A 21,010-nucleotide genomic window follows, 5' to 3' on the forward strand; every position below is an offset into this window, starting at 1 on the left:
CCAAATCCAATAGCTGTAGACTGCTCGTCAGAACTCTCTGAGAGATACCTGTCTAGAGAACAGGTTTGCACAGAGAAAAAACATCAACACTGACCTGGTAAGCCAATCTACCGACGAAGATAAAGAGAAGATTCGACTGCTGGCTGGTTTTAACATTTGAATTTTTCTGTAAATCTTAATTGGGAGTTTTATCAAACTAGTATTATAGAAGGGGAGGCAAAAGATAGGTTAGAGGAAGGAATTTTAAATAGTTCTTAGCTAATTATTCTCTGTTATACTTTAAATAAAGTTGTTAATTTTAACTTTAAAATAGCTCTTGGCCACTCGAATTTTTACAGATTACTGCATGGGATAAATCTTTTCTGTGTTGCTGGTTTTAAGTTAAGCAGGAGGGTTTACCCAGTGTCATAACAGACTTGGGGGCTCGGGTCCATGATTTGAATTGTTTTAGACAGATTTGAATAGATTTGGGGGTACGAAAAGTCCCAGCAAATTTAAACACTTGCAGGTAGTGTCCTAGATCTTTAAATAAAACGCAGGCAAGACAAGATTAAATTAAAAGTGAGAGAAATGGCTCTTAAAATTGCTAAAGAGGTTCTGGGATTGGAAGATGTTTCTCAAATTTGCCAGGAATGTTTAGAAGGAAAGAAAAAAGGCCAAACCTTTAGAATTAGCAAATAAGTTAGATTCGGGTTTAAACAAGGACAAAAGTAAAACTGAAATTGTAAGGGAGTTACTCAAACACTTAGGTGTGCCAAAGAAACAGACAAATGCAGTAGAGGTAGATAAACATAAATTCCAATTGAGGAAAATGGAGTTAGAAGATAACCAAAGAGAGAGAGAGAGAGAGAGAGAAAAGGTTCTTGGCTGAGCAAACAGAGAGAGAAGAAAGGGAGACAGAGAGAGAGAGAGAGAGAAGAGAGAGAGAAAAGAAAAAGAGAGAAAGTTCTTAGTTGAGCAAAAAGAGAGAGAATTTGAACTTGAGACATTGTGACTTAGTCAGCAAAGTCAAGTTAACAGGATGGAGATTAAAAGAGAAGGTAGTGATATATATATATATATAAATGTCAAAACTCTGCCACATTTTGATGAGAAAAATGTCGGAGCCTTCTTTATTTCCTTTGAAAAAGTGGTTAGACAGATGGACTGGTCCAAGGATTTATGGGTAATGCTAGTTCAGGCTAAACTGGTAGGCAGAGCCAGTGAGATATTCGCCGCACTGTCCAATGAGATGTCAAGAGATTATGAAGAGGTTAAACAGGCTACTTTAAGTGCTTATGAATTGGTACCAGAAGCATATAGACAGTGGTTCAGAAACACAAAGAAGGAACCAGGTCTGACTTACGCTGAGTTCCAAAGAATTAAACATAGTCATTTTGATCGATGGGTGCGTGCTTTGAGGAGCTAAAACAGATTATTCTGCTAGAGGAATTTAAAAGCTCACTTCCAGAGATTGCAAGAGTTCATGTGGAGGAACAGAAAGTTCAGGAAGTGAGAAGAGCGGCAGAATTAGCAGCTAAGTACATGTTGGTGCATAAGACAAGCTTCCAGCCAGAATTTCATCCAGTGAGGGGTAGACATTGGGAGAAAGGGAGTTCCGATACTACAAAACCAACAGTCGAGCACAATGGTAAAATTTTACCACAGGTTAAAGAAGTCCAAGAGGGTGGACAGGAGGTGAAAGGCCTCAGGTATTTTCACTGTAATGGAGTAAGACACAGAAGATTACAATGCCGGTGGTTTCAGAAGGGCACTGGGAAAAGGTGTTTTCACTGCCAAAGTGGGACACGTAAAGTCACAGTGCTGGTTGTTAAAGAAAGGCACTGTGGGAAAAGATGTGATAAAAGAAGCTAAGCATTAGTGAAGGGAGTAAAGGAGACCCCAAAAATTGCCAAGGAGCTGCAGGAGAGTGCACAGCCTAGGCAGGAGTTGGGTATGGAGATAGTACCTGATCTCTACAAAGAATTCACCTCTGTGGGTAAAGTTTATTCAGAAAGAACAGGGGGAGAAGGACAAGAAGTTATAATTTTGAGAGATATAGGATCTAACCAGTCACTGTTTGTAAGGGATGAGTGAATGTGCACTTTTTCTGATTTGTTACCCAAGAGTGAGGTAATTTGTGGGATAGATGGACAGAAATTTAGAATTCCCCTATGTAAGATCAGGTTGGGGTGCTAACTTAAGACTGGGAAAGTTACAATGGGAGTGATTGACAGAGTGTCAGTTCCAGGAATTCAGTTTGTTCTTGGGAATGATTTGGTAGGATCCATGGTGGGAGTGACACCCCTTGTTGTGGAGAACTCCATCTGCCACTCCTCAGCCCATTGGCCCATCTGATCAAGATCCTGTTGTACTCTTCTTCACTGTCCACTACACCTCCAATTTTTGTGTCATCTGCAAACTTACTAACTATACCTCCTACGTTCATGTCCAAATCATTTATATAAATGATGAAAAGCAGTGGACCCAGCACTGATCTATGTGGCACACCACTGGTCACAGGCCTCTAGTCTGAAAGGCAGCCCTACATCACCACCCTCTGTCTTCTACCTTCAAGTCAGTTCTGTATCCAAATGGCTGGTTCTCCCTGTATTCCATGAGCTCTAACCTTGCTAACCAGTCTCCCATGTTGATCACCTTACTGAAGTCATCATAGATCACGTCCAACACCCTGCCCCATCAATCCTCTTCGTTACTTCTTCAATAATCTCAATCATGTTAGTGAGACATGATTTCCCAGGCACAAAGCCATGTTGACTATCCCTAATCAGTCCTTGCCTTTCCAAATACATGTAACTCCTGTCCCTCAGGATTTCCTCTAATAACTTGCCAACCACCAATGTCAGGCTCACTAGTCTATAGTTCCCGGGCTTTTCCTTACCACCTTTCTTAAATAGTAGCACCACATTGGTCAACCACTAGTTTTCCGGCACCTCACATGTGACAAACGACAATACAAATATTTCCAGCAACCACTTAGGAGAAAGTGAGGACTGCAGATGTCGGCGTGTCCAACAATGCTCCAATGTCCAGAGATATTTCAACTCAAACAACAAAGGCAGTAACTGTGCAGATTCACTGCTGTGTCAGACAGAGGTATGGGTTTCTTTGTCTTTCTTCCTCTTTTTTTAAAGTGCCATTATTTTGATCATTTTCTCCCCAAGCTTCCAAAACAATGCAACAGCTTATCAAAAGAAATTGGTGCTCCTGGAATTTGAGGAAATCACCACCAACACCTAAAATACCTCCAAAAACAAGCATCTCTCACAGCTACAATTTTTTCCTGTCCTCCATCTTGGATCACCTTACCTTAGAACAAATACAATTCTTGGGAATAATACAATTTTACTGAAAAGTTAAGCAACTGGGAGAATCCATAAATAATTTAATTGATGATATACAGATTGGGGGAAAAACATTACTATGGAGCTTAGAAGTCATAAGCAACAGAATTGTCATTTGAATTATTGATGAGTCTTTGTCACCAGTATCACAGTCTGAGAAATATTTGACTTTGGAGAAAGCCATGCATTTGGTGAGTGATATTTGTCTTCAAAAGGAATGCAAGTTGATCTCCAAAGCAGAGGATCAATCTTATCACAAGAGATCAGCAGAATCTTTTCAGTGTCTGAGGTACAATAAATCACGGGAAGCCTGTAGTGACAGTCGGCCAGGCAGCAGTTATGAAGAATCAGTGTCAATGTTACGGATCAAAGAAATCTCACGGGATAAGCAGTGCCAGCTACTAAAAAAGGATGCTTCATCAGTTTAAAACAAAAAAGTGGGTCACTTCTAGAAGATGTGTAGAAATAGGATAGTTACAGAAGACAAAATGTCAAATAAATGCACACACAAAGAAGTTAATGAGGTAGAGCAGGCTACTATAGAAGAAAAAGTACAGCTATTTCTAGGGGAAATAGGTGATCTAAACTAAGTAATACAATGGCAATTGTCATTGTGTTACCAGGATTGATTGATTAATTAATTTATTGTCACACGTACAGTGGAGATATGCAATGGCTGAAGAAACCCTGTTTACAGCCACAACAATGCAGCTATATGGGATTTATTGCTGTCAAGGTTTGAAATATGCTACAAATAATTCTTGTGTCAGAGGTGGTGTCAGATAAATACAGACGGTATTTGTATTTCACAATAAAGAACTCTCACTCTTGAGCATGAATGTATATTTTCACCCCGATATTCTTCAAAGGACAGAAACAGATACTGTCACCAGTTAAAATCAATAGACAACTGCCGAAAAGCATCTCATCATCCCACAACTGTTCAAGGAATTTTGGAAGCACAGGACAAAGAAATGTTAAGTAGTGAACAACCAGTCAAGGGATGACCAGTAGACACTTTTATAGCATTCCCAAGACTCATGGAAAAATCCAAAAAAGAGTGCATAACTCACTGAGTTTAGATATGTTGACATAAAAGAATTATTTAATATAGTTAACAGGATAGAAACGTGCGATTGTACAGGGTTTTCCACTCGTTATCAGACAACGTGACTCAATAAATTATGTGAGGAGTCACAAATGAAGAGAAAAGTAATAAGCAGTATTCTACACTTGAGCTCACTGTTGGCTTATTTTACTGAAGTCATTTAGATGGAAACACAGGCTGGGAAACAAGTAGTTACAACAGACTCTAATCTGATGTCAGGTTTAAATAGGCAAGTTTAAATAGACCATTTAATTCCTTTATCTTCCAATGTACCAGTGACAGAGGTCATACCAAGAAAGGAGTGATACTCCAGCCATACAACTGGGGAAGTGGACATTTAGCATTCACCAGTAAAACAACCACCAATACAAAAGAAACACTCCAACCTGACTAAGGTGCTGAAATATACAATTACAAATACATCAGCACAGGTTTGCCAGCAGTTTGAGTATAAGGATGTGGAAATATAGCAGTTGTCTGGTTCAACAAGAAAGTTCCCTTCCACTAAGAACATCCAAGAGATAAAAGGTCCTCCAGTCTAAACAGAACTTGGAAATCTCACACAGTTAAGAATAGAATCAGGATCGACAATCCACAAGCCAAAGATCTACCAATCTTCCAACTTCTCCAGAGAGAATGTGCACAGGCAGAGTAATAAAACCACCAGCCTGTCTAAATGCGTGAAGTCAGAGAGATGGAATAGTGGTAAATGTATATATGTACATGAATATGGGAACAATAAACATGGAGAAACAGTTTGGTGGAGATATTGTATCATCAGGTTTCTGAAGGCAGAAGTCTCACCCAGAGAGAGCTGGCCAGTCAGAGGCTAGCAACTCTCACCCACCGCAGCGCCTCAGGTGGGATCATAACTGCTCTCGGAAGAACAAGCGAGATTATGACGATTGAGGAATCAGCTCTGTGACTTGGCAGTGGTGTGGGGCCAGGACACTTCCTTCAGTTGGAGTTTGCAGGAAAAGGGTGGGTTGGGGGTGTGTTGAAGGGTCTCAGGCAAAGGCAGGAGTCACATCTCAGCAGTCCGGGCTTTTGCCCGAAACGTCGTATTTCCTGCTCGTCGGATGCTGCCTGAACTGCTGTGCTTTTCCAGCACCACTCTAATCCAGAATCTGCTTTCCAGCATCTGCAGTCATTGTTTTTACCTATATCTCAGCAGTCACCCACCAAACCATGCCCTCAATCGTGCATGAATTAGTTCAGATGGAGGGGCCCGATTGCCCTCACTAGTTTACCAGTCAGGTGAGCCATTTCTTATTTATTCTTCCTGGAGCTGAGACATTAGCAATCCAGACATGAATTGGCTTTGAGGTAATCCTTAAGTAGACATTCATTAACTTCTTAAGGGTCTCAACTGAATGCAGGGGAGGAAATCACATATCATCCTTCAGAACGTAACTCCACTAGTAGTAGATTAGATTCCCTACAGTCCAACAAGTCCACACTGACCCTCCGAAGAGTAACCCACCCAGATCCATTCCCCCCTGACTAATGCACCTTACACTATGGACAATATAGCATGACCAATTCACCTAACCTGCACATCTTTGGACTGTGGGAGGAAAGTGGAGCGCCCGCAGGAAACCCACGCAGACACAGGGAGAATGTGCAAATTCTACACAGACAGTCGCCCAAGGCTGGAATCGAACTGGGTCACTGACGCAGTGAAGCAGCAGTGCCAACCACTGAGCCACCAACAGTGGAGTACCGGGACACCACTATCCCATATAATTACATTCACACCTCCAGGACCACAATGTTCTGCACTTCATTAGTAAGTTGAACAATTAAGAGCCCTGATTTCTTATGTCTGATATTTTTATAACTAATGCTCAAATAATTCTGTGACTTTCCTATTGGTTTGCTCACAACAGATTCACATAGTTGTCCTGAGATTCCAAGGAAATCCTGGCATGTCAGCACCCCTATTGACACATGCAATCCCAATTGAGAATCATTCTCATTCTTGAGTGTTGACTAGAGTCGAGAGTGTGGTGCTGGAAAAGCACAGCAGGTCAGGCAGCATCCGAGGAGCAGGAGAATCGATGTTTTGGGCGTAAACTCTTCATCAGGAAGTTGACTAGTTATATTCTCTCAATCTACATGGTGGATATGTTGACATTAAAATGGCGTTACCTTTCATCAACCAGTGGCTACTGTAGTTTCCGATGGTTTGTTGGGCCCAACCATGATAGATGCAATACATACATCTGAGAAGCATATAAATAGCAACTAAGAGGTTAATATTAAACAATCTCCTGCACATGAGTGTCTGATTTGTGCTTTACATACCAGTTAACTGCGCAAGCCTTCAAAATGGCAGCTCATTCTAGGCCTGAATATTTCACATTGGCCACTAGATGGTGACCTACCATTGGCTGAATCAGACTGGCAATCACAGATAACTTAAAAAAAAATCATAACTGGGTGTTCTGACCATGACACCCCCTCACTTTAAAGTAAAGCAGAAATTGCTGGAAAAACTCAGCAGGTCCGGCAGCATCTGTGGAGAGAGAGCAGAGTTAATGTTTCAGATCCAATGACCCTTTTTCAGAATTTCAGTTGAAAGGTTGCAGCCAACATGAAAATCTTAGCCGGGAATCATGACGGATAATATTGTAAAGGTAGCCTTAGGTAATGGAAAGCAATATTATCCCCCATCGCCACCAGCATCAACCCCACCCCTTTGGGAAATTTTCTTATACCGATACTATTGAGAAAAAAAATGTTCTGTTGATGCCCCAAAGCAGAATCCTACAATAAAAAAGCAGCCAATTCGACACGTTATGGCAAGTTGAGATTCATCTGCCCAGCCCCCTCCCATACCACTCTTTCTCCATTGCCTTGCAAATTGTTTCCTTTTCAAGAGCACAGGGTGATCCCCGTATCCGCGGGTCTGGTTTCCGTGGTTTCAGTTACCTGCGGTTTACCGTGGCCCAAACGTATTAAAGGGAATGTTCCAGAACAGGGGCTGCTGGGAAGGCATGTTTCCCATTTAAATGAATGGGTTCGCATCTATCCGTGGTTTTGGGCTTCTGTGGTAGGTCTTGCAATGTATCCCCCACAGGTACTGAACATCCAATTCTCGATTGAGATAACTAATCAACTGCTCATTATTGATGTTGAAATTGCCAGTCTGTCTACGTGGCATTAGACTCACTGTCTCTGCAGAGCTACAGAGACTGAATTGGAGCAGTGAGGTGAATGGAACATGAGAAACCTGTTCTGACATTCATGTCTGAATTTGTCTGGCCTAGGGGAATCTGTTCATATCTGACTTGTTCACATTTATCAACTTGCTATCACCTCTAGCGTGTTGTCCATTGATTCCTCTGCAACAGACAGCAGTCAATTCAATTCGAACCGGGCCATGACTGTTCCAGATGCCGAATGTGTTTGAGGGGGCAGTTCATGATGTGCTATGAGCTATACATTGTATCTCCAACATCCAGCAGCCTCAGGACCAACAGACGAGACAATTTGTTGGACTACGGGAGGGCACATTTCAGAGTCACCATGGGACCAGAGGCATTTGTTCCAGAGTGAAGTTGAAATATATCATTTTTTTAATATCTGCCACATCATTCTATGAGCAAGAAAATAAATCTTTTTCACAAAGAGTCCAGTCAGAATGATCTGAATTATTCCAAACCAAAAAGAAAAGCACTTCACTGAAACGAATGAAGCTGCAGAATGGGAAATGTGCACACTGTGACCTACACAGTGACCTTAAAGGAATCAGAAACAGAACTGGAACCATATTGCAGGTGCCTGACGACAGAGGTTCCCGGACTGGAGAATGCCAGATTACAGAGGCACAGCATTCAGTTATAAGATCTTTTTCCCATAATCTGAAAATATTGTTTGGGAAATAACCCAAACCCTCATGTAAGCCTACGATACCAAGGACAATGTTAACTTGGAATAATATAGCACCTTTAGCATCCTAATAGGTTAAAAATGTGTTGCTGGAAGAGCGCAGCAGGTCAGGCAGCATCAAAGGAGAAGGAAAATCGACGTTTCGGGCATAAGCCCTTCTTCAGGTGTCGATTCTCCTTCTCCTTTGATGCTGCCTGACCTGCTGCGCTTTTCCAGCAACACATTTTTAAGCTCTGATCCCCAGCATCTGCAGTGCTCACTTTCTCCTAGTTGATTCCATCCTAATATGTCCCAAGGTATATCACAAGTTGGGTATCAGACAACAGTTAACAGGGGGAAATACTGGGAAAGGTAGCCAAAGCAAATGCATATATATTACAGAGGAAGTGGTGCTGGATGTCATAAAAGTGGATAAATCCCCAGGACCTGATCAGGTGTACTCTAGAACTCTGTAGGGAGCTAGGGAAGTGATTGCTGGGCCCCTTGCTGAGATATTTGTATCATCGATAGTCACTGGTGAGGTGCTGGAAGACTGGGGGTTGGCTAACATGATGCCACGATTTAAGAAAGATTGTAAGGAAAAAGTAACTATAGACTGGTGAGCCTGACATTGACGATGGGCAAGTTGTGGGAGGGAATCCTGAGAGTCAGGATTTACATGTATTTGGAAAGGCAAGGACTGATTACAGATAGTCAGCACAGCTTCGTGTGTGGGAAATCATGTCTCATGAACTTGATTGAATTTTTTGAAGAAGAACAAAGTGGATTGATGAGAGCAGAGCAGTAGGCATGATTTATATGAATGTCAGTAAGGCATTTGACAAGGTTCCTCATGGAAGATTGATTAGCAAGGTTAGATCTCGTGGAATACAGGGAGAACTAGCCATTTGGATACAAACTGGCTCAAAGGTAGGAGACAGAGGGCGGTGATGGAGGGTTGCTTCTCAGACTGGAGGCCTGTGACCTGTTTTTCATCATTTATATAAATGATTTGGATGTGAATTTGGGAGATATAGTTAGTAAGTTTGCAGATGTCACCAAAATTGGAGGTGTAATGGACAGCAAAGAAGGAATCGCAGGATCTTGATCAGATGGGCCAATGGGCTGAGGAGTGGCTGATGGAGTTTAATTTAGATAAATGTGAGGTGCTGCGTTTTGGAAAAGCAAATCAGAGCAGGACTTATACAATTAATGGTAAGATTCTGGGGAGTGTTTGGGGAGAGTTGCTGAACAAAGAGTGCAGTTGGAGTGCAGTTTCATAGCTCCTTGAAAGTAGAGTCGCAGGTAGATTGGATAGTGAAGAAGACGTTTGGTATGCTTTCCTTTATTGGTCAGAGTATTGAGTATAGGAGTTGGGAGGTTATGTTGTGGCTGTACAGGACATTGATTAGGCCACTTTTGGAATATTGCGTGCAATTCTGGTCTCCTTCCTATTGGAAAGATGTTGTGAAACTTGAAAGGGTTCAGAAAAGATTTACAAGGATGTTGCCAGGGTTGGAGAACTTGAGCTATCGGGAGAGGCTGAATAAGTTGTTTTCCCTGGTGCATTGGAGGCTGAGGGGTGACTGTAATGGAGGTTTATAAAATTGTGAGGGGCATGGATAGGATAAATGGACAAAGTCTCTTCCCCGGGGGGGTGGGGGGGGGAGTCCAGAACTAGAAGGCATAGGTTTAGGGTGAGAAAGGAAAGATATAAAAGGGGTGTAAGGGGCAACATTTTCACAAAGAGGGTGGTGCATGTATGGAATGAGCTGCCAGAGGAAGTAGTGGAGGCTGGTACAATTGCAACATTTAAAAGGCATTTGGATGGTTATATGAATAGGAAGGGTTTGGAGGGATATGGGCCGGGTGCTGGCATATGGGACTAGATTGGGTTGGTTTATCTGGTCAGCATGGACGGGTTGGACCGAAGGGTCTGTTTCCGTTCTGTACATCTCTATGTCTCCAGGTTAATGAGTACCTTAAAAAAGGAGAGAATATTAAAAAAGTGCAGACTTTGGGAATTCCAAAATTTAGGACCCAGTCTGCTGAAGGGTTCAGATGTCAATGGTGGGATGAAGACTGTTAAAGATCTGCATGATTTCATGACACCTTTGAAGCTTATGGAGCAAGGTTATCTTTAAACTGGGCTCGGTACCTGAAATAGGATTTTCAGAAAGGCATTACATGAACAGTAAATCATGGTGTGTTTTCATGGCAACTTGTTACATAATTCCCACGCTGACTTGACACAGCTGAATGTCTTCAGAAAATGCTTGATAATCACAAGTCGCCTGTTATGAGGACACCTGGTAACACTTTGTGTCTCTTCATCATATGAGTAATTATCCTCTTTCCCCAAACTCTGACTGGGTGTAATTGACTTGAGTGTCCAATTAAACATTTCACCAGCCTCCTGACTTGTGCATTTCAGCGATGTGTTGATGGGTGCCACAGGTGCAGAAGCAATGCCGAGGTTAGATACATCGCTTAGCATTATATACAAACATATAAGCCACATTTTCAGAATATGGGTTAAGATTGGCCCAGCCATAAAACTTTCTGGAGCCAAGTTCTAACCTCAATATCTTGTATTGTGCACTAACACAGAGCTAATGGGTCCATATGTTATTGGTTGTGATGTTCAATTGAGGCTTAAATCTGCATCTTTTTAACATTTCTCCTTTAAAGTACTCATTGAAACCTATCCAATTTTTTTTGTTTCATCTCCCAATATCTATTTATACATCTCTGACCGTTCAATGTTGTTCGATAACTCACTTGTGACATAGCTCAGGATCTGTTACTATGATTATGTTATAATTACACTTCTCTGAAACATTGCAAGCAGCTCACAGACTGATTTATCAGATTAATGCTTGGAAAGGGCATGCTGACTTACGAGGAGAAGCTGGTCAGGCTAGATTTGCATCTACTGGAGGTTAGAAGAGTTAATGTTGGCTTGATTGAAACATATAAGATCCTGAGGAAACAGGGACAGGATGGATGTGGAAAAGATGCTTCCTCTTGTGGGAGAATCTAGAATTTGTGCTGACTCTTCAAAATGAAGACGTCATAAATAAAGAAAGAGGAGGAGAGTTTTTGTTCTTCCAGAGAGTCTTTGAAAGCTTCTTCCTCAAAAAAAATGGAGGCAGAATCTTTGAATATTATTATTAGGTAGGTAGATTCTTGAAAAGCAATGGGTGGAAGGTTATTAAGGATTGGCAAGAATATGGATTAGATTAGATTAGATTACTTACAGTGTGGAAACAGGCCCTTCGGCCCAACAAGTCCACACCGCCCCGCCGAAGCGCAACCCACCCATACCCCTACATTTCACCCTTACCTAACACTACGGGCAATTTAGCATGGCCAATTCACCTGACCTGCACATCTTTGGACTGTGGGAGGAAACCAGAGCACCCGGAGGAAACCCACGCAGACACGGGGAGAACGTGCAAACTCCACACAGTCAGTCGCCTGAGGCGGGTATTGAACCCGGGTCTCTGGCGCTGTGAGGCAGCAGTGCTAACCACTGTGCCACCGTGCCGCCCACAAAGTGGTGTTGAGTTTAAAATCAGATCAATCATTGTGGAGCAGGCACTGAGTGGCCTACTCCTGTTCCCAATTCATGTGTTCATATGTTCTCCATAAAGGCTACAATATTGTCTTTTTGCTTATACACTATGATGGCCACCAAAAGAAGAGTATTTAACTATGAACTCCTGGACAGAACATTCCCATTTTCCTGTTTGGCTGTAAATTATTATGTGACCAAAGTTTGCATGTACTTCTCCATCTGGGCTATGTGCCCTGGGTTATTCTTGAATCATGTTAATGCAGTGCAAGAGATATAATTCTGCCCAGAGAAAGAAAGTGTCACCAGATTGAGAATTATGCTGATGCTGGGTTAAATGCCAACTTCTATAAAGAACACTTCCATAAATCATAAGACCGTGCTGCACCAATTCTTGCATATATCTTTGTCTGAACTAAATGAATGTGGCACTTACCACAACAAGAAAACCTGGATGGGAATGACAAATATATCTTCTTGTCTCCTCCTCTGGTGGAATTATCTACCTTCTCCTCTGGGAGGTGTATTTAGACAATCAGAAAGGAGAAAATCTCACTCGTTCTCTTCCCCAACAGAAGTATTATTGGTCTCATTGGTAGTTATCAATCCCACGTCACAATCTATATTCTTCAGTTCAGTTGCGCTGCTGATAATTTTTAGATCTCTGTAGCTTTTATTACACAAACTGGATATCCTTCATGTATTTGGTTTGCTGTTTATGCCCAGTGCTAATAAACTCAGTTGCACAACATTTTAAAGTTGATGCAAACAGCAAATGAATTATTTTTAAAAGGTTGATAGCCAGGTCAGTAAAGTATACCAATGCACATGTAACCAAATATGACCTCAGCGGCATCTGTTTGAATTCATATATCTTCATTAGTAATGAAAGCTCCTAAAGATCTGAATTTAGATTAAAAGAATTCTTTTCTCGGTAACTAATTAGATATCAAATCTTTTCCACTTTCAGGCTTCGTTTCATACAGTTCAACTGCAGAACCAACAAGGTAAAAATGTAATGTTTTACGCACTCATGCATATTTGTTTATGCTGAGCAGGCCAAATGGTTTAGTTACTGGAACTTGTCATTTCTTTTTCATCTCTGAATGATACCACTGAGGCAACATTTATGGATCAAACCTTGTTGCTTTGAGGATTTAGAGTGAACTGTATAACGTGAGACCATAGTGCTTTAGGGTGGCAGGTTCCCTTCCCTACAGGGCAATGACAGACTGATTGGGTTTTTACAAAACTCCAACAACTTTTGCTGTCAATGTTGATCAATTATAGCTCAGAATTCACCTAATTTATTGAATTCCACTTGGAATGGAAATTGCCATCAAGGCAAGTCCCCATTGTCTTATCAAACCATAGGGCTGCTCTCTCGTTAGAGAGAGATGATTGGTGGTAATTTAACGTGAGGGCCACCATATCTCAGGCAAGGGAAGAGGTTGAGAAAGACAGCCCTTCAATGGTAACTTCAGCTAGTGTGGGGATTGAACCCACGTTGTTGGCATCACACTGTTTCGCAAATCAACCATCCAACTCCAATTGTCTTCTCATTAAGAAATGATATTTGTGAAAGTTTGGGTTATTTTAACATTTAAAGGCCACTCTGCCAGTAAAATAACAATAAAATGCATTTCAGATTCCAAGTAAATTCACAAACTATTGTTCCTTCTGATCACTTTCCGCTGGTCACTGATGTACTTGATGTGCAACAGCATGTGTTCATGTTACGGAGCTTGTAATCCAGAAGAAAGTAATCTAATATTCACACTGCAGCAGTTCATAAATTTGAATTCAGAATAGTAAAATATGTCGGATTATCATAAAAATCCAACTAGTTTGTATGCAGCCTTTGTGGAAGCGGATTTGCCATCCTTATGGGACTGGCCAAACTTAACCCCAGTCCAATGCTAACCATGTTTGCCCTTGGAAATGTCTTAGTAAACTATTTACTGTATCAGATCAGGACAACTAGGAACAGCCAGTAAATGCTATTATTGCTAAGAATATTTTTTAAAGCTTCTCCTACATTCTAGGTTCACTAGTGAGAGCGGTCAATGAGTTAACTGCTGCAATCTCACAGCTGGTAAATATCTACTGCAACAATTTTAACACTGACTATCAAGTTGCCCATGTTGGTGCCATTGAAACTGTATCAGCCTCAAAGACACTGTTGAGTACAACAGCTTTGAACTTCACCATTTATGCTGTGCATGGAGTTCCCAGTGCCTGGGCTGTAAGGTGAGCTGAATTATCTCTCTTCCCTCCATAGTTTTGGCCTGCACTCAGTTATCTGTATTCTCATCTTTGAGGTGGAATGTCACACATTCAAGACCCAGTCCATAGGCTGAACCATCTAATTCAGGTTGATTTTACAACCTGAGGGAATGCTATGTTATTAGAGGTGCTGAGTTTCAGATGAGATTTTAAAGCTGTCTACTCTCTCTGTTGGACACAAAAGCTCCCGTGGCATTCTTTGAAGGACTGCGGTCGAGTTTTCCTGGCCAATATGTATCTTTCAACTGATTTTCTGATCATAATCATATTGCTGATTGCAAGAGTTTGCTGTGTTCAAATTCATAGAATTGCTCCATTGTGGAAGCAGGCCACTAGGCCCATTGAGTCCATACCAACCCTCCCACCAAGACCCAACCTCCTACCCTATCCCTGTAGCCCTGCATTTCCCATGGCTAACCCACCTATCCTCTACATCCCTGGACACTATGGACAATTTAACATGGCCAATCCACTTAACCTCCACACCTTTGTGACTGTGGAAGGAAACCAGAGCACTTGGAGGAAACCCATGCAAACACTGGAGAATGTCCAAACTCCACACAGACTATGGGTGAAACTGAGCCTGGGTCCCTGGTACAGTGAGGCAATAGTGCTAACCACTGAGCCACCGTGCCACCCACTTTTCAGGTTTCCTATATTACAACCTCTAAAAAGGAATTTACACATTTTATCATACATTGCAGTTTTTGGACTGCCATAACTTAACTTCAAAATGGCTTACTTTAAGTAGCTTACCAATTCATTGCTGTTACAATATCTAGTTAGATTTCTTAGTGTGTCATATTCATTGCTTGAGGAAAAGTTCATTCAAAGAGTTAAAATTAAGTCAGAGGTCACACCTCTTCCTTCCTGCTTTCATTTATTTACATTCAGAGCCAGGCACACTATGAGCAGACTTCCCATTATCTTCATTCTATTGTTAACAATTATCTTTGGTTAAAATAAAATGCTGCCATTGAACAATTTTCAATACTATCATTCTAGTGTAGTTCCTTTCTGCTCAATGTTACTGAAACTGTGGTGGCCAGAATGTTTTTCATCATTAATTTTCCAATCTTTGCGTTACAGCTGAACTGCGATTTTGCCGAATCAGGAATTGTCCAAATTGACTTTATCTTTATTTTTCTTGTTGTAGCTACGAGAACTTATTTGTGTCTTGTTCATTAATGTATGGAGCTAAGGAGCTGTGTGAACGGGTGAAAACAGAAGAAATTTCCATCACAAGATCTCCCCTTTTTGTTCTGGCTAGGTGGAATCAGAGGTAAGTACAACATGGAAATCATGACAAGCTTACACGAGTCAGATGGAAGTCATTATTAGAAGCTTCTGAACTTTGCTTTAGTTCTGATTGCATTTAAAGATTACCATGTGCAATAATATGCAACAGAATCTTCAGAATAAACAATTTAATCCACACAAAAAATGTTTTTATGTTGTGTCCTGATGTTGAGGAATAGAAATAAGAAGTCTGTATATTAGTTCTTCAGACTCTGTTGTGGATGGAAACTGCATTTTGTGGATTATATTACAAATTCTAGTCAAACAAACTTAATATTAACAGCTGGAATTTTACCACAAATCGTACTTCAGAATGTCTTTCATAGAATTCCTACAGTTTGGAAGCAGGCCATCTGGCCCATTGAGTCCATGCTAACCCTCCAAAGAGCATCCCACTCAGACCAATCTCCGTACCCTATTCCCACAACCCTGTATTTCCCATGGCCAATCCATTCAGCCTGTACAATCGCTGGACCCTATGGGCAATTTAACATGGCCGAGCCACCTAACCTGCACATTTTTAGTCTGTGGGAGGAAACCCACGCAGACACGGAGAGTATGTGCAAACTCCACACAGAAAATTGCCTGTGGGTAGAATTGAACCCAGGTCCCTGGGGCTATGAGCCGGCAGTGTTAACCACTGAGCCACCGTGTCACCCTTTCTATTCCAAGTAACTGCATTTTAAAGATCTTAGTTTTCTACTTTGTGAGAGAAAGTAAGATAAAGCACTGTCTACGGATTCACTGCTTGCTATGTAAAACACTCAAGACCTTGGACAATGTCCATCATTTGACTTATTTGAACAAAACAATCATGCAAGAGTCAATACCCAACAGCACCGAGAGACAGTCTTCACCTCATGGGCTGTAGCAGTTTAAGGTTGCTGCTCACCATCACCTTGCCAAGGGCTACTGATTTCAGTCAACAATAATTCAGTGCATCCTGCTAGTGTACCTCATAACCCGAGCATGAATTTTGAAAAAGAAAGAACCATTTTCTGGTTTGAACTAAACAATTTGCTATTTCCATTTCAGAATACACATGCCCATTGAAATTGCACAATTACCTTGTGAGACGATTCTTAGCCTGACATTGTATGGAGACCGTACCACTACTGGGAGCTATATCGATAGTAGCAGACACTCCAGAAATGCTGACTGCTTAGCAAGTGTCTCCATGCCTCTCTACAGCTCCAAACTGTAAGTTCATCAAAGCAGAGACACTGGTTGAATCCATTCCACATAACGTGACTTGTAAATGTTACATATGAGTCACTGGATGCCATGATGGTCTTTCTGGCCAATCAGGATCCTCACTTAACATCATCACAAGACATTATCTGAGATCAAAGAATTACCCATCGCACACACTCAGAATGTTGCCAGTTTCCATAGCAGCACATACCCCCTTCACATCCTACTGAGATTTTTCCAATTTTAACATTCTGAATGATATCTTTTTTTGCTATTGTGAATTGTTTTTATGTTGCTAAATAGATTATTTTGACACATGTGTCTTTCTATCACAGGGTAGGGTGTAACTTCTGCACTCCAAAGATTTGCCTTGACTTTAGAATAGTTATGACATGTTACAATCAATATGATGCTGCTTCATAATCAGTCATATTTGCATATAATTATAAAACAGAAGAGTGATTTCTTCAGATTGAATTTTCCTTTTTCAAATACTATGCGTCTTATTCTCATTCAATTTATATAGGAGAAGCAGAGCAACATGGCACTGCCTTTATAAACATCTAAAATGGATGGTATGTTAAAAGAGTACATGATCATAGAGTCACAGAACAAGGAAACAGACCTTTCAGTCCAACTAGCCCACGCTGACCATTTTCCCAAATAAACTAGTCCTATCTGCCTGTATATTGGCTACAAACCATATACTTAAACAAGTGTCTTTTAAAATTTGTAACTGTACCTGCATCCATCACTTCCTCTGGCAGTTCATTTTACACACTGACTTCTCTCTGTGTAAAAAACATTGCCCCTCATGTCCTTTTCCAATCTTTCTCCTCTCACCTTAAAAATATGCCTCCCAGTTTTCAACTCCCCATCTTAGGGAAGAGACCTTTGCTTGTCCACCTTATCTAAGCCCCTCTATAAGATCACCCCTCAACCTCCTATGCTCCAGAGAAAAAAACTCTCAATCTCTCTCCTTACAACTCAAACCCTCCACTCCCAGCAACATCCAGGTAAATCTGTTCTGAACCCTCTCTGGTTTAATAATACCCTTCCTATAGCAGGGCGACCAGAACTGCACACAGTTATCCAGAAGAGTCCTCATCAACATTCTTTACAACCTCAACATGATGTCCCAACTCCGAAACTAAAATCTTGAGAGAAGAACATTTATCGTTGGATCACAGAAGGAAGTTAGTAAGCCCATCAATACTTACAATTCTTTAAAAATATTAAACCAGTCAGCTTCACCCAGTCCTGCAATTTCCCCATAGCCCTGCAACATTTCATTTATTACGTAGAGATTCAACCTATTTTGAATGTTCCTATTCCATTTGCTTCTCTCTGAGTTGTTCCTTCACATTATAATAATTTGCCAGAAAACCCACAGAAACAAGGCTTTTGGTTAAAGGACGGCATCAGGATTGGAGAAATTTCAAGGGAATTCACCACCAAAATCAAAAAGACAAGCAACATTTCAGGACAAATTCAGAGTGGCTGCGGCTCCAGAACAAAGCCTCAAGGGATGAGCCAGAGACACAAATATATTCTGACAGTTGTGAATCCTTACTGAATTTGTCCTTTGTGACTGATTATAAACCATTGTAACCTGTGAAAGGTCTAAATATAGGCTGTGTTGAATAGTCCAGTAGATCCACTTAAAATGCTGCACACAAAGTAAAATATGATTGTTATTCAAGTAGTACATATAATTACTAAAATTGACATATTCCACAATTTGCAACAGAGTTTTAGTCCATGATACAAAGCTATTGCATCTTGTCCCAGCCAACGCCAGCCAAGCAGACAGCTTGATTCTACAGGTAAGCAATATTTCACTTGCATTGAGTTATGCAATAAATCCAATAAAAGAACAATTTGATATAATGCTAGATAAAATAATATAACCTACCAAGTTAAGAAGTGTGATGTCATAATGCTGTCATTAAAGTTCCCTTTGTATTTACTTCGATGATTTCACCTAAGAGGAGTTGGCAGGCAGCAAGTGCACATAAATAATTTTGTAAAATGTTTGATGTATTTGGACTTTTAAAATGTTAAATCATCTGAAATGTTTACTGCAATGATCAACTGACCACCAGTCAGCCACTTGGGTGAGACGCCAGCTTTTTATATCCCCAATGATGAGATAACTGGCGATTACACGAATGTAACAATTCATTACCATCTACTACTGAGAGTACGACTACTTACAGGGCTGACAGATTCTATGCTTTGTGAAATTGGGAGTTAGACCAAAGTGGGACAATGGATTTAGATTTGAATTGATTAATATTGTCATAGTGTGAGTTTAGCTGAACAATTCCACCCCAGGACCAACAGAAAATTGGACACTTTGATACCAGTCTTACCACCTTCAGTGCAATGGAACACAATTGTGAATAATCTCCGGATTAACTAGTAATCAACAATAATTCAATAGACCTGGTAGGTTGCTCTGCAGTTGGATGACTGCGGAGACAGCTAGTTACAAAGTCACCCTAGGCCAGATGAATATTAACATGAAGTGAATGTCAATAAATGAAACACCGCACTGAATATTACATCTCTGGCTGTGGTGAGTCCCAGAACTTATGAATAATAGTCCAAAGTAGTGGTGACATCATTCTCACTCAAGGTGGAGGAACTCTAAATTCAAACCAACTGAGTAGAACCACATTCATGATTATTTTCTCATATCAATCAAAATGGGCTAAATATTCTGACAGAGAATTTCAGTTCAGTCTCATCCCGAAGAAGAGTGCAGACTTAGGCTTTAAGAAAGCAGGAAATGGGAAGGCCAACCACCCCCTCGAGCATTCAGTTAGATCATGGTTGATCCATGTCTTAACTCCATTTACTCACCTTCGTTCCATATCTCTGAATACACTTGGTGATCATTCTGATAACCATCAAGTTTAGAAATCTCCAACTACCCTAACTTCAACAATGTTTCAATTTTACCTTTAATTCCAAGTTTAAAGTTTAGTGACAGAGGTCATTTTACTCATTTGAACCATTCTTCAGAGATGCTGAAATCCATGTATCCCATCGCCCCACCCCACAACGGCATGTTGCATGCACTACAATGTGCCCTCTTCTAATAATATAATGCGGAACCTCTCACTTCAGCAGGAGGATAAATATTGCACCAGCAGATCATCAGTCCATCCTATACCCATCAATCTGTCAAGTGAGTTACTGCCAATCCACTAGTGCCTTTATTCAGCCCCCAAGTGAAAGTTCTCACATTGAGTATTTGGCTGCATTACTCAACCTAGAGTGATCTCCAGATAGTAATCATTAATTGTGTCAAGACAATCGACCTGATATCTGTCCTAAACTTGCCTTTCCTTAATTTGTGGACTTCACCAGTTTCCTTATTTCCCCCCACCCCCACCTTACCTCAGTTCCAACCTTCCAGCTCAGCACTGTCCTCATGACCTGTCCTACCTGTCAATCTCCTTCCCACCTATCCACTCCACCCTACCCTCTGACCTATCACCTCCATCCCCACCCCCATTCATCTATTGTACTCTTTGCTACTTTCTCCCCACCCTAGAGGCTTCCTGCCTCTGTTCCTAATGAAGGGCTTTTGCCCGAAACGTCGATTTTCTTGCTCCTCGGATGCTGCCTGACCTGCTGTGCTTTTCCAGCACCACTCTGGTCTAAACTTTCCTTAATTTGTGCATTCTTTCTCCATTGTCCAAGTGACATGATTTAACTGAATATATTACTTTGAATGGTCTTGTATAATTTTGTATCAGTGCAGTACTCAAATTTATATTTGTGGGCTAGAGTTAATCCCCTACCCTCATACCTATCTGGTGTGTTTTTGTTGAGGAGGGATTCATATATAATATTGCAGATGGCTAGACCACAGCCATCCTGCCCTACCCAACCTAGTGCCCATAATAGAGAGAAGGGCAATGTGCCCACTAACCTGCCTGCCCTTAGGTCTACCAAGGCCTTTGAGTGACCAATTATTGCTCTTTTAAGACCACCAATCTGTCTCCCCTGCCCTAATGTGCTGGGCAGTGGAAGGCAGGCAAGAGTGGTAGACCTTTTGAAAACAAATTTGGAAAAAGCAGGAAGGAAGGAGGTGTAGGTGTAGGTCCTTTGAAGGATCCATGCACACTGGATTCCTTCCCCAGGCATAACCCCTTTTTGTGTCTCCTCATCTAGCCTCCAACACCTAGCCTGCTACCCACCTCCTAGCTCTCCTGCCCAATATTCCTCACCCAAAATCTTTGGGACTTCTCTGGGTCGGGTCTCACCCTCAATCTTCATTGGCCTCCTTCGAGGTTCCATACAGCTGCACAATAG

At 41.2% G+C, this 21,010-nt stretch overlaps 1 protein-coding gene across 9 annotated transcripts in view; it reads left to right on the forward strand.

Annotated features, from left to right (window-relative positions):
• The window catches only part of LOC122561603 (phosphatidylinositol 4-phosphate 3-kinase C2 domain-containing subunit beta-like), a 230,771-nt gene that overhangs the window by 76,564 nt on the left and 133,197 nt on the right, over positions 1 to 21,010 (forward strand). For all 9 annotated transcript variants that reach the window (XR_015761176.1, XM_087999661.1, XM_087999666.1 and 6 more), the window contains 5 exons: positions 12,873 to 12,909; positions 13,948 to 14,152; positions 15,345 to 15,470; positions 16,523 to 16,687; positions 18,432 to 18,507. Coding sequence is in view for 8 of the 9 variants with exons in the window: in XM_087999661.1 (XP_087855787.1) it covers positions 12,873 to 12,909; positions 13,948 to 14,152; positions 15,345 to 15,470; positions 16,523 to 16,687; positions 18,432 to 18,507 (609 nt within the window). In the remaining variant the exon portion in view is untranslated. The remainder of the gene's footprint in view (positions 1 to 12,872; positions 12,910 to 13,947; positions 14,153 to 15,344; positions 15,471 to 16,522; positions 16,688 to 18,431; positions 18,508 to 21,010) is intronic.

This window comes from Chiloscyllium plagiosum, unplaced genomic scaffold (assembly GCF_037043375.1).
Source record: "Chiloscyllium plagiosum isolate Xiang-an unplaced genomic scaffold, Cpla_swu_hap1 HiC_scaffold_23, whole genome shotgun sequence".
Classification (NCBI taxonomy): domain Eukaryota; kingdom Metazoa; phylum Chordata; class Chondrichthyes; order Orectolobiformes; family Hemiscylliidae; genus Chiloscyllium; species Chiloscyllium plagiosum.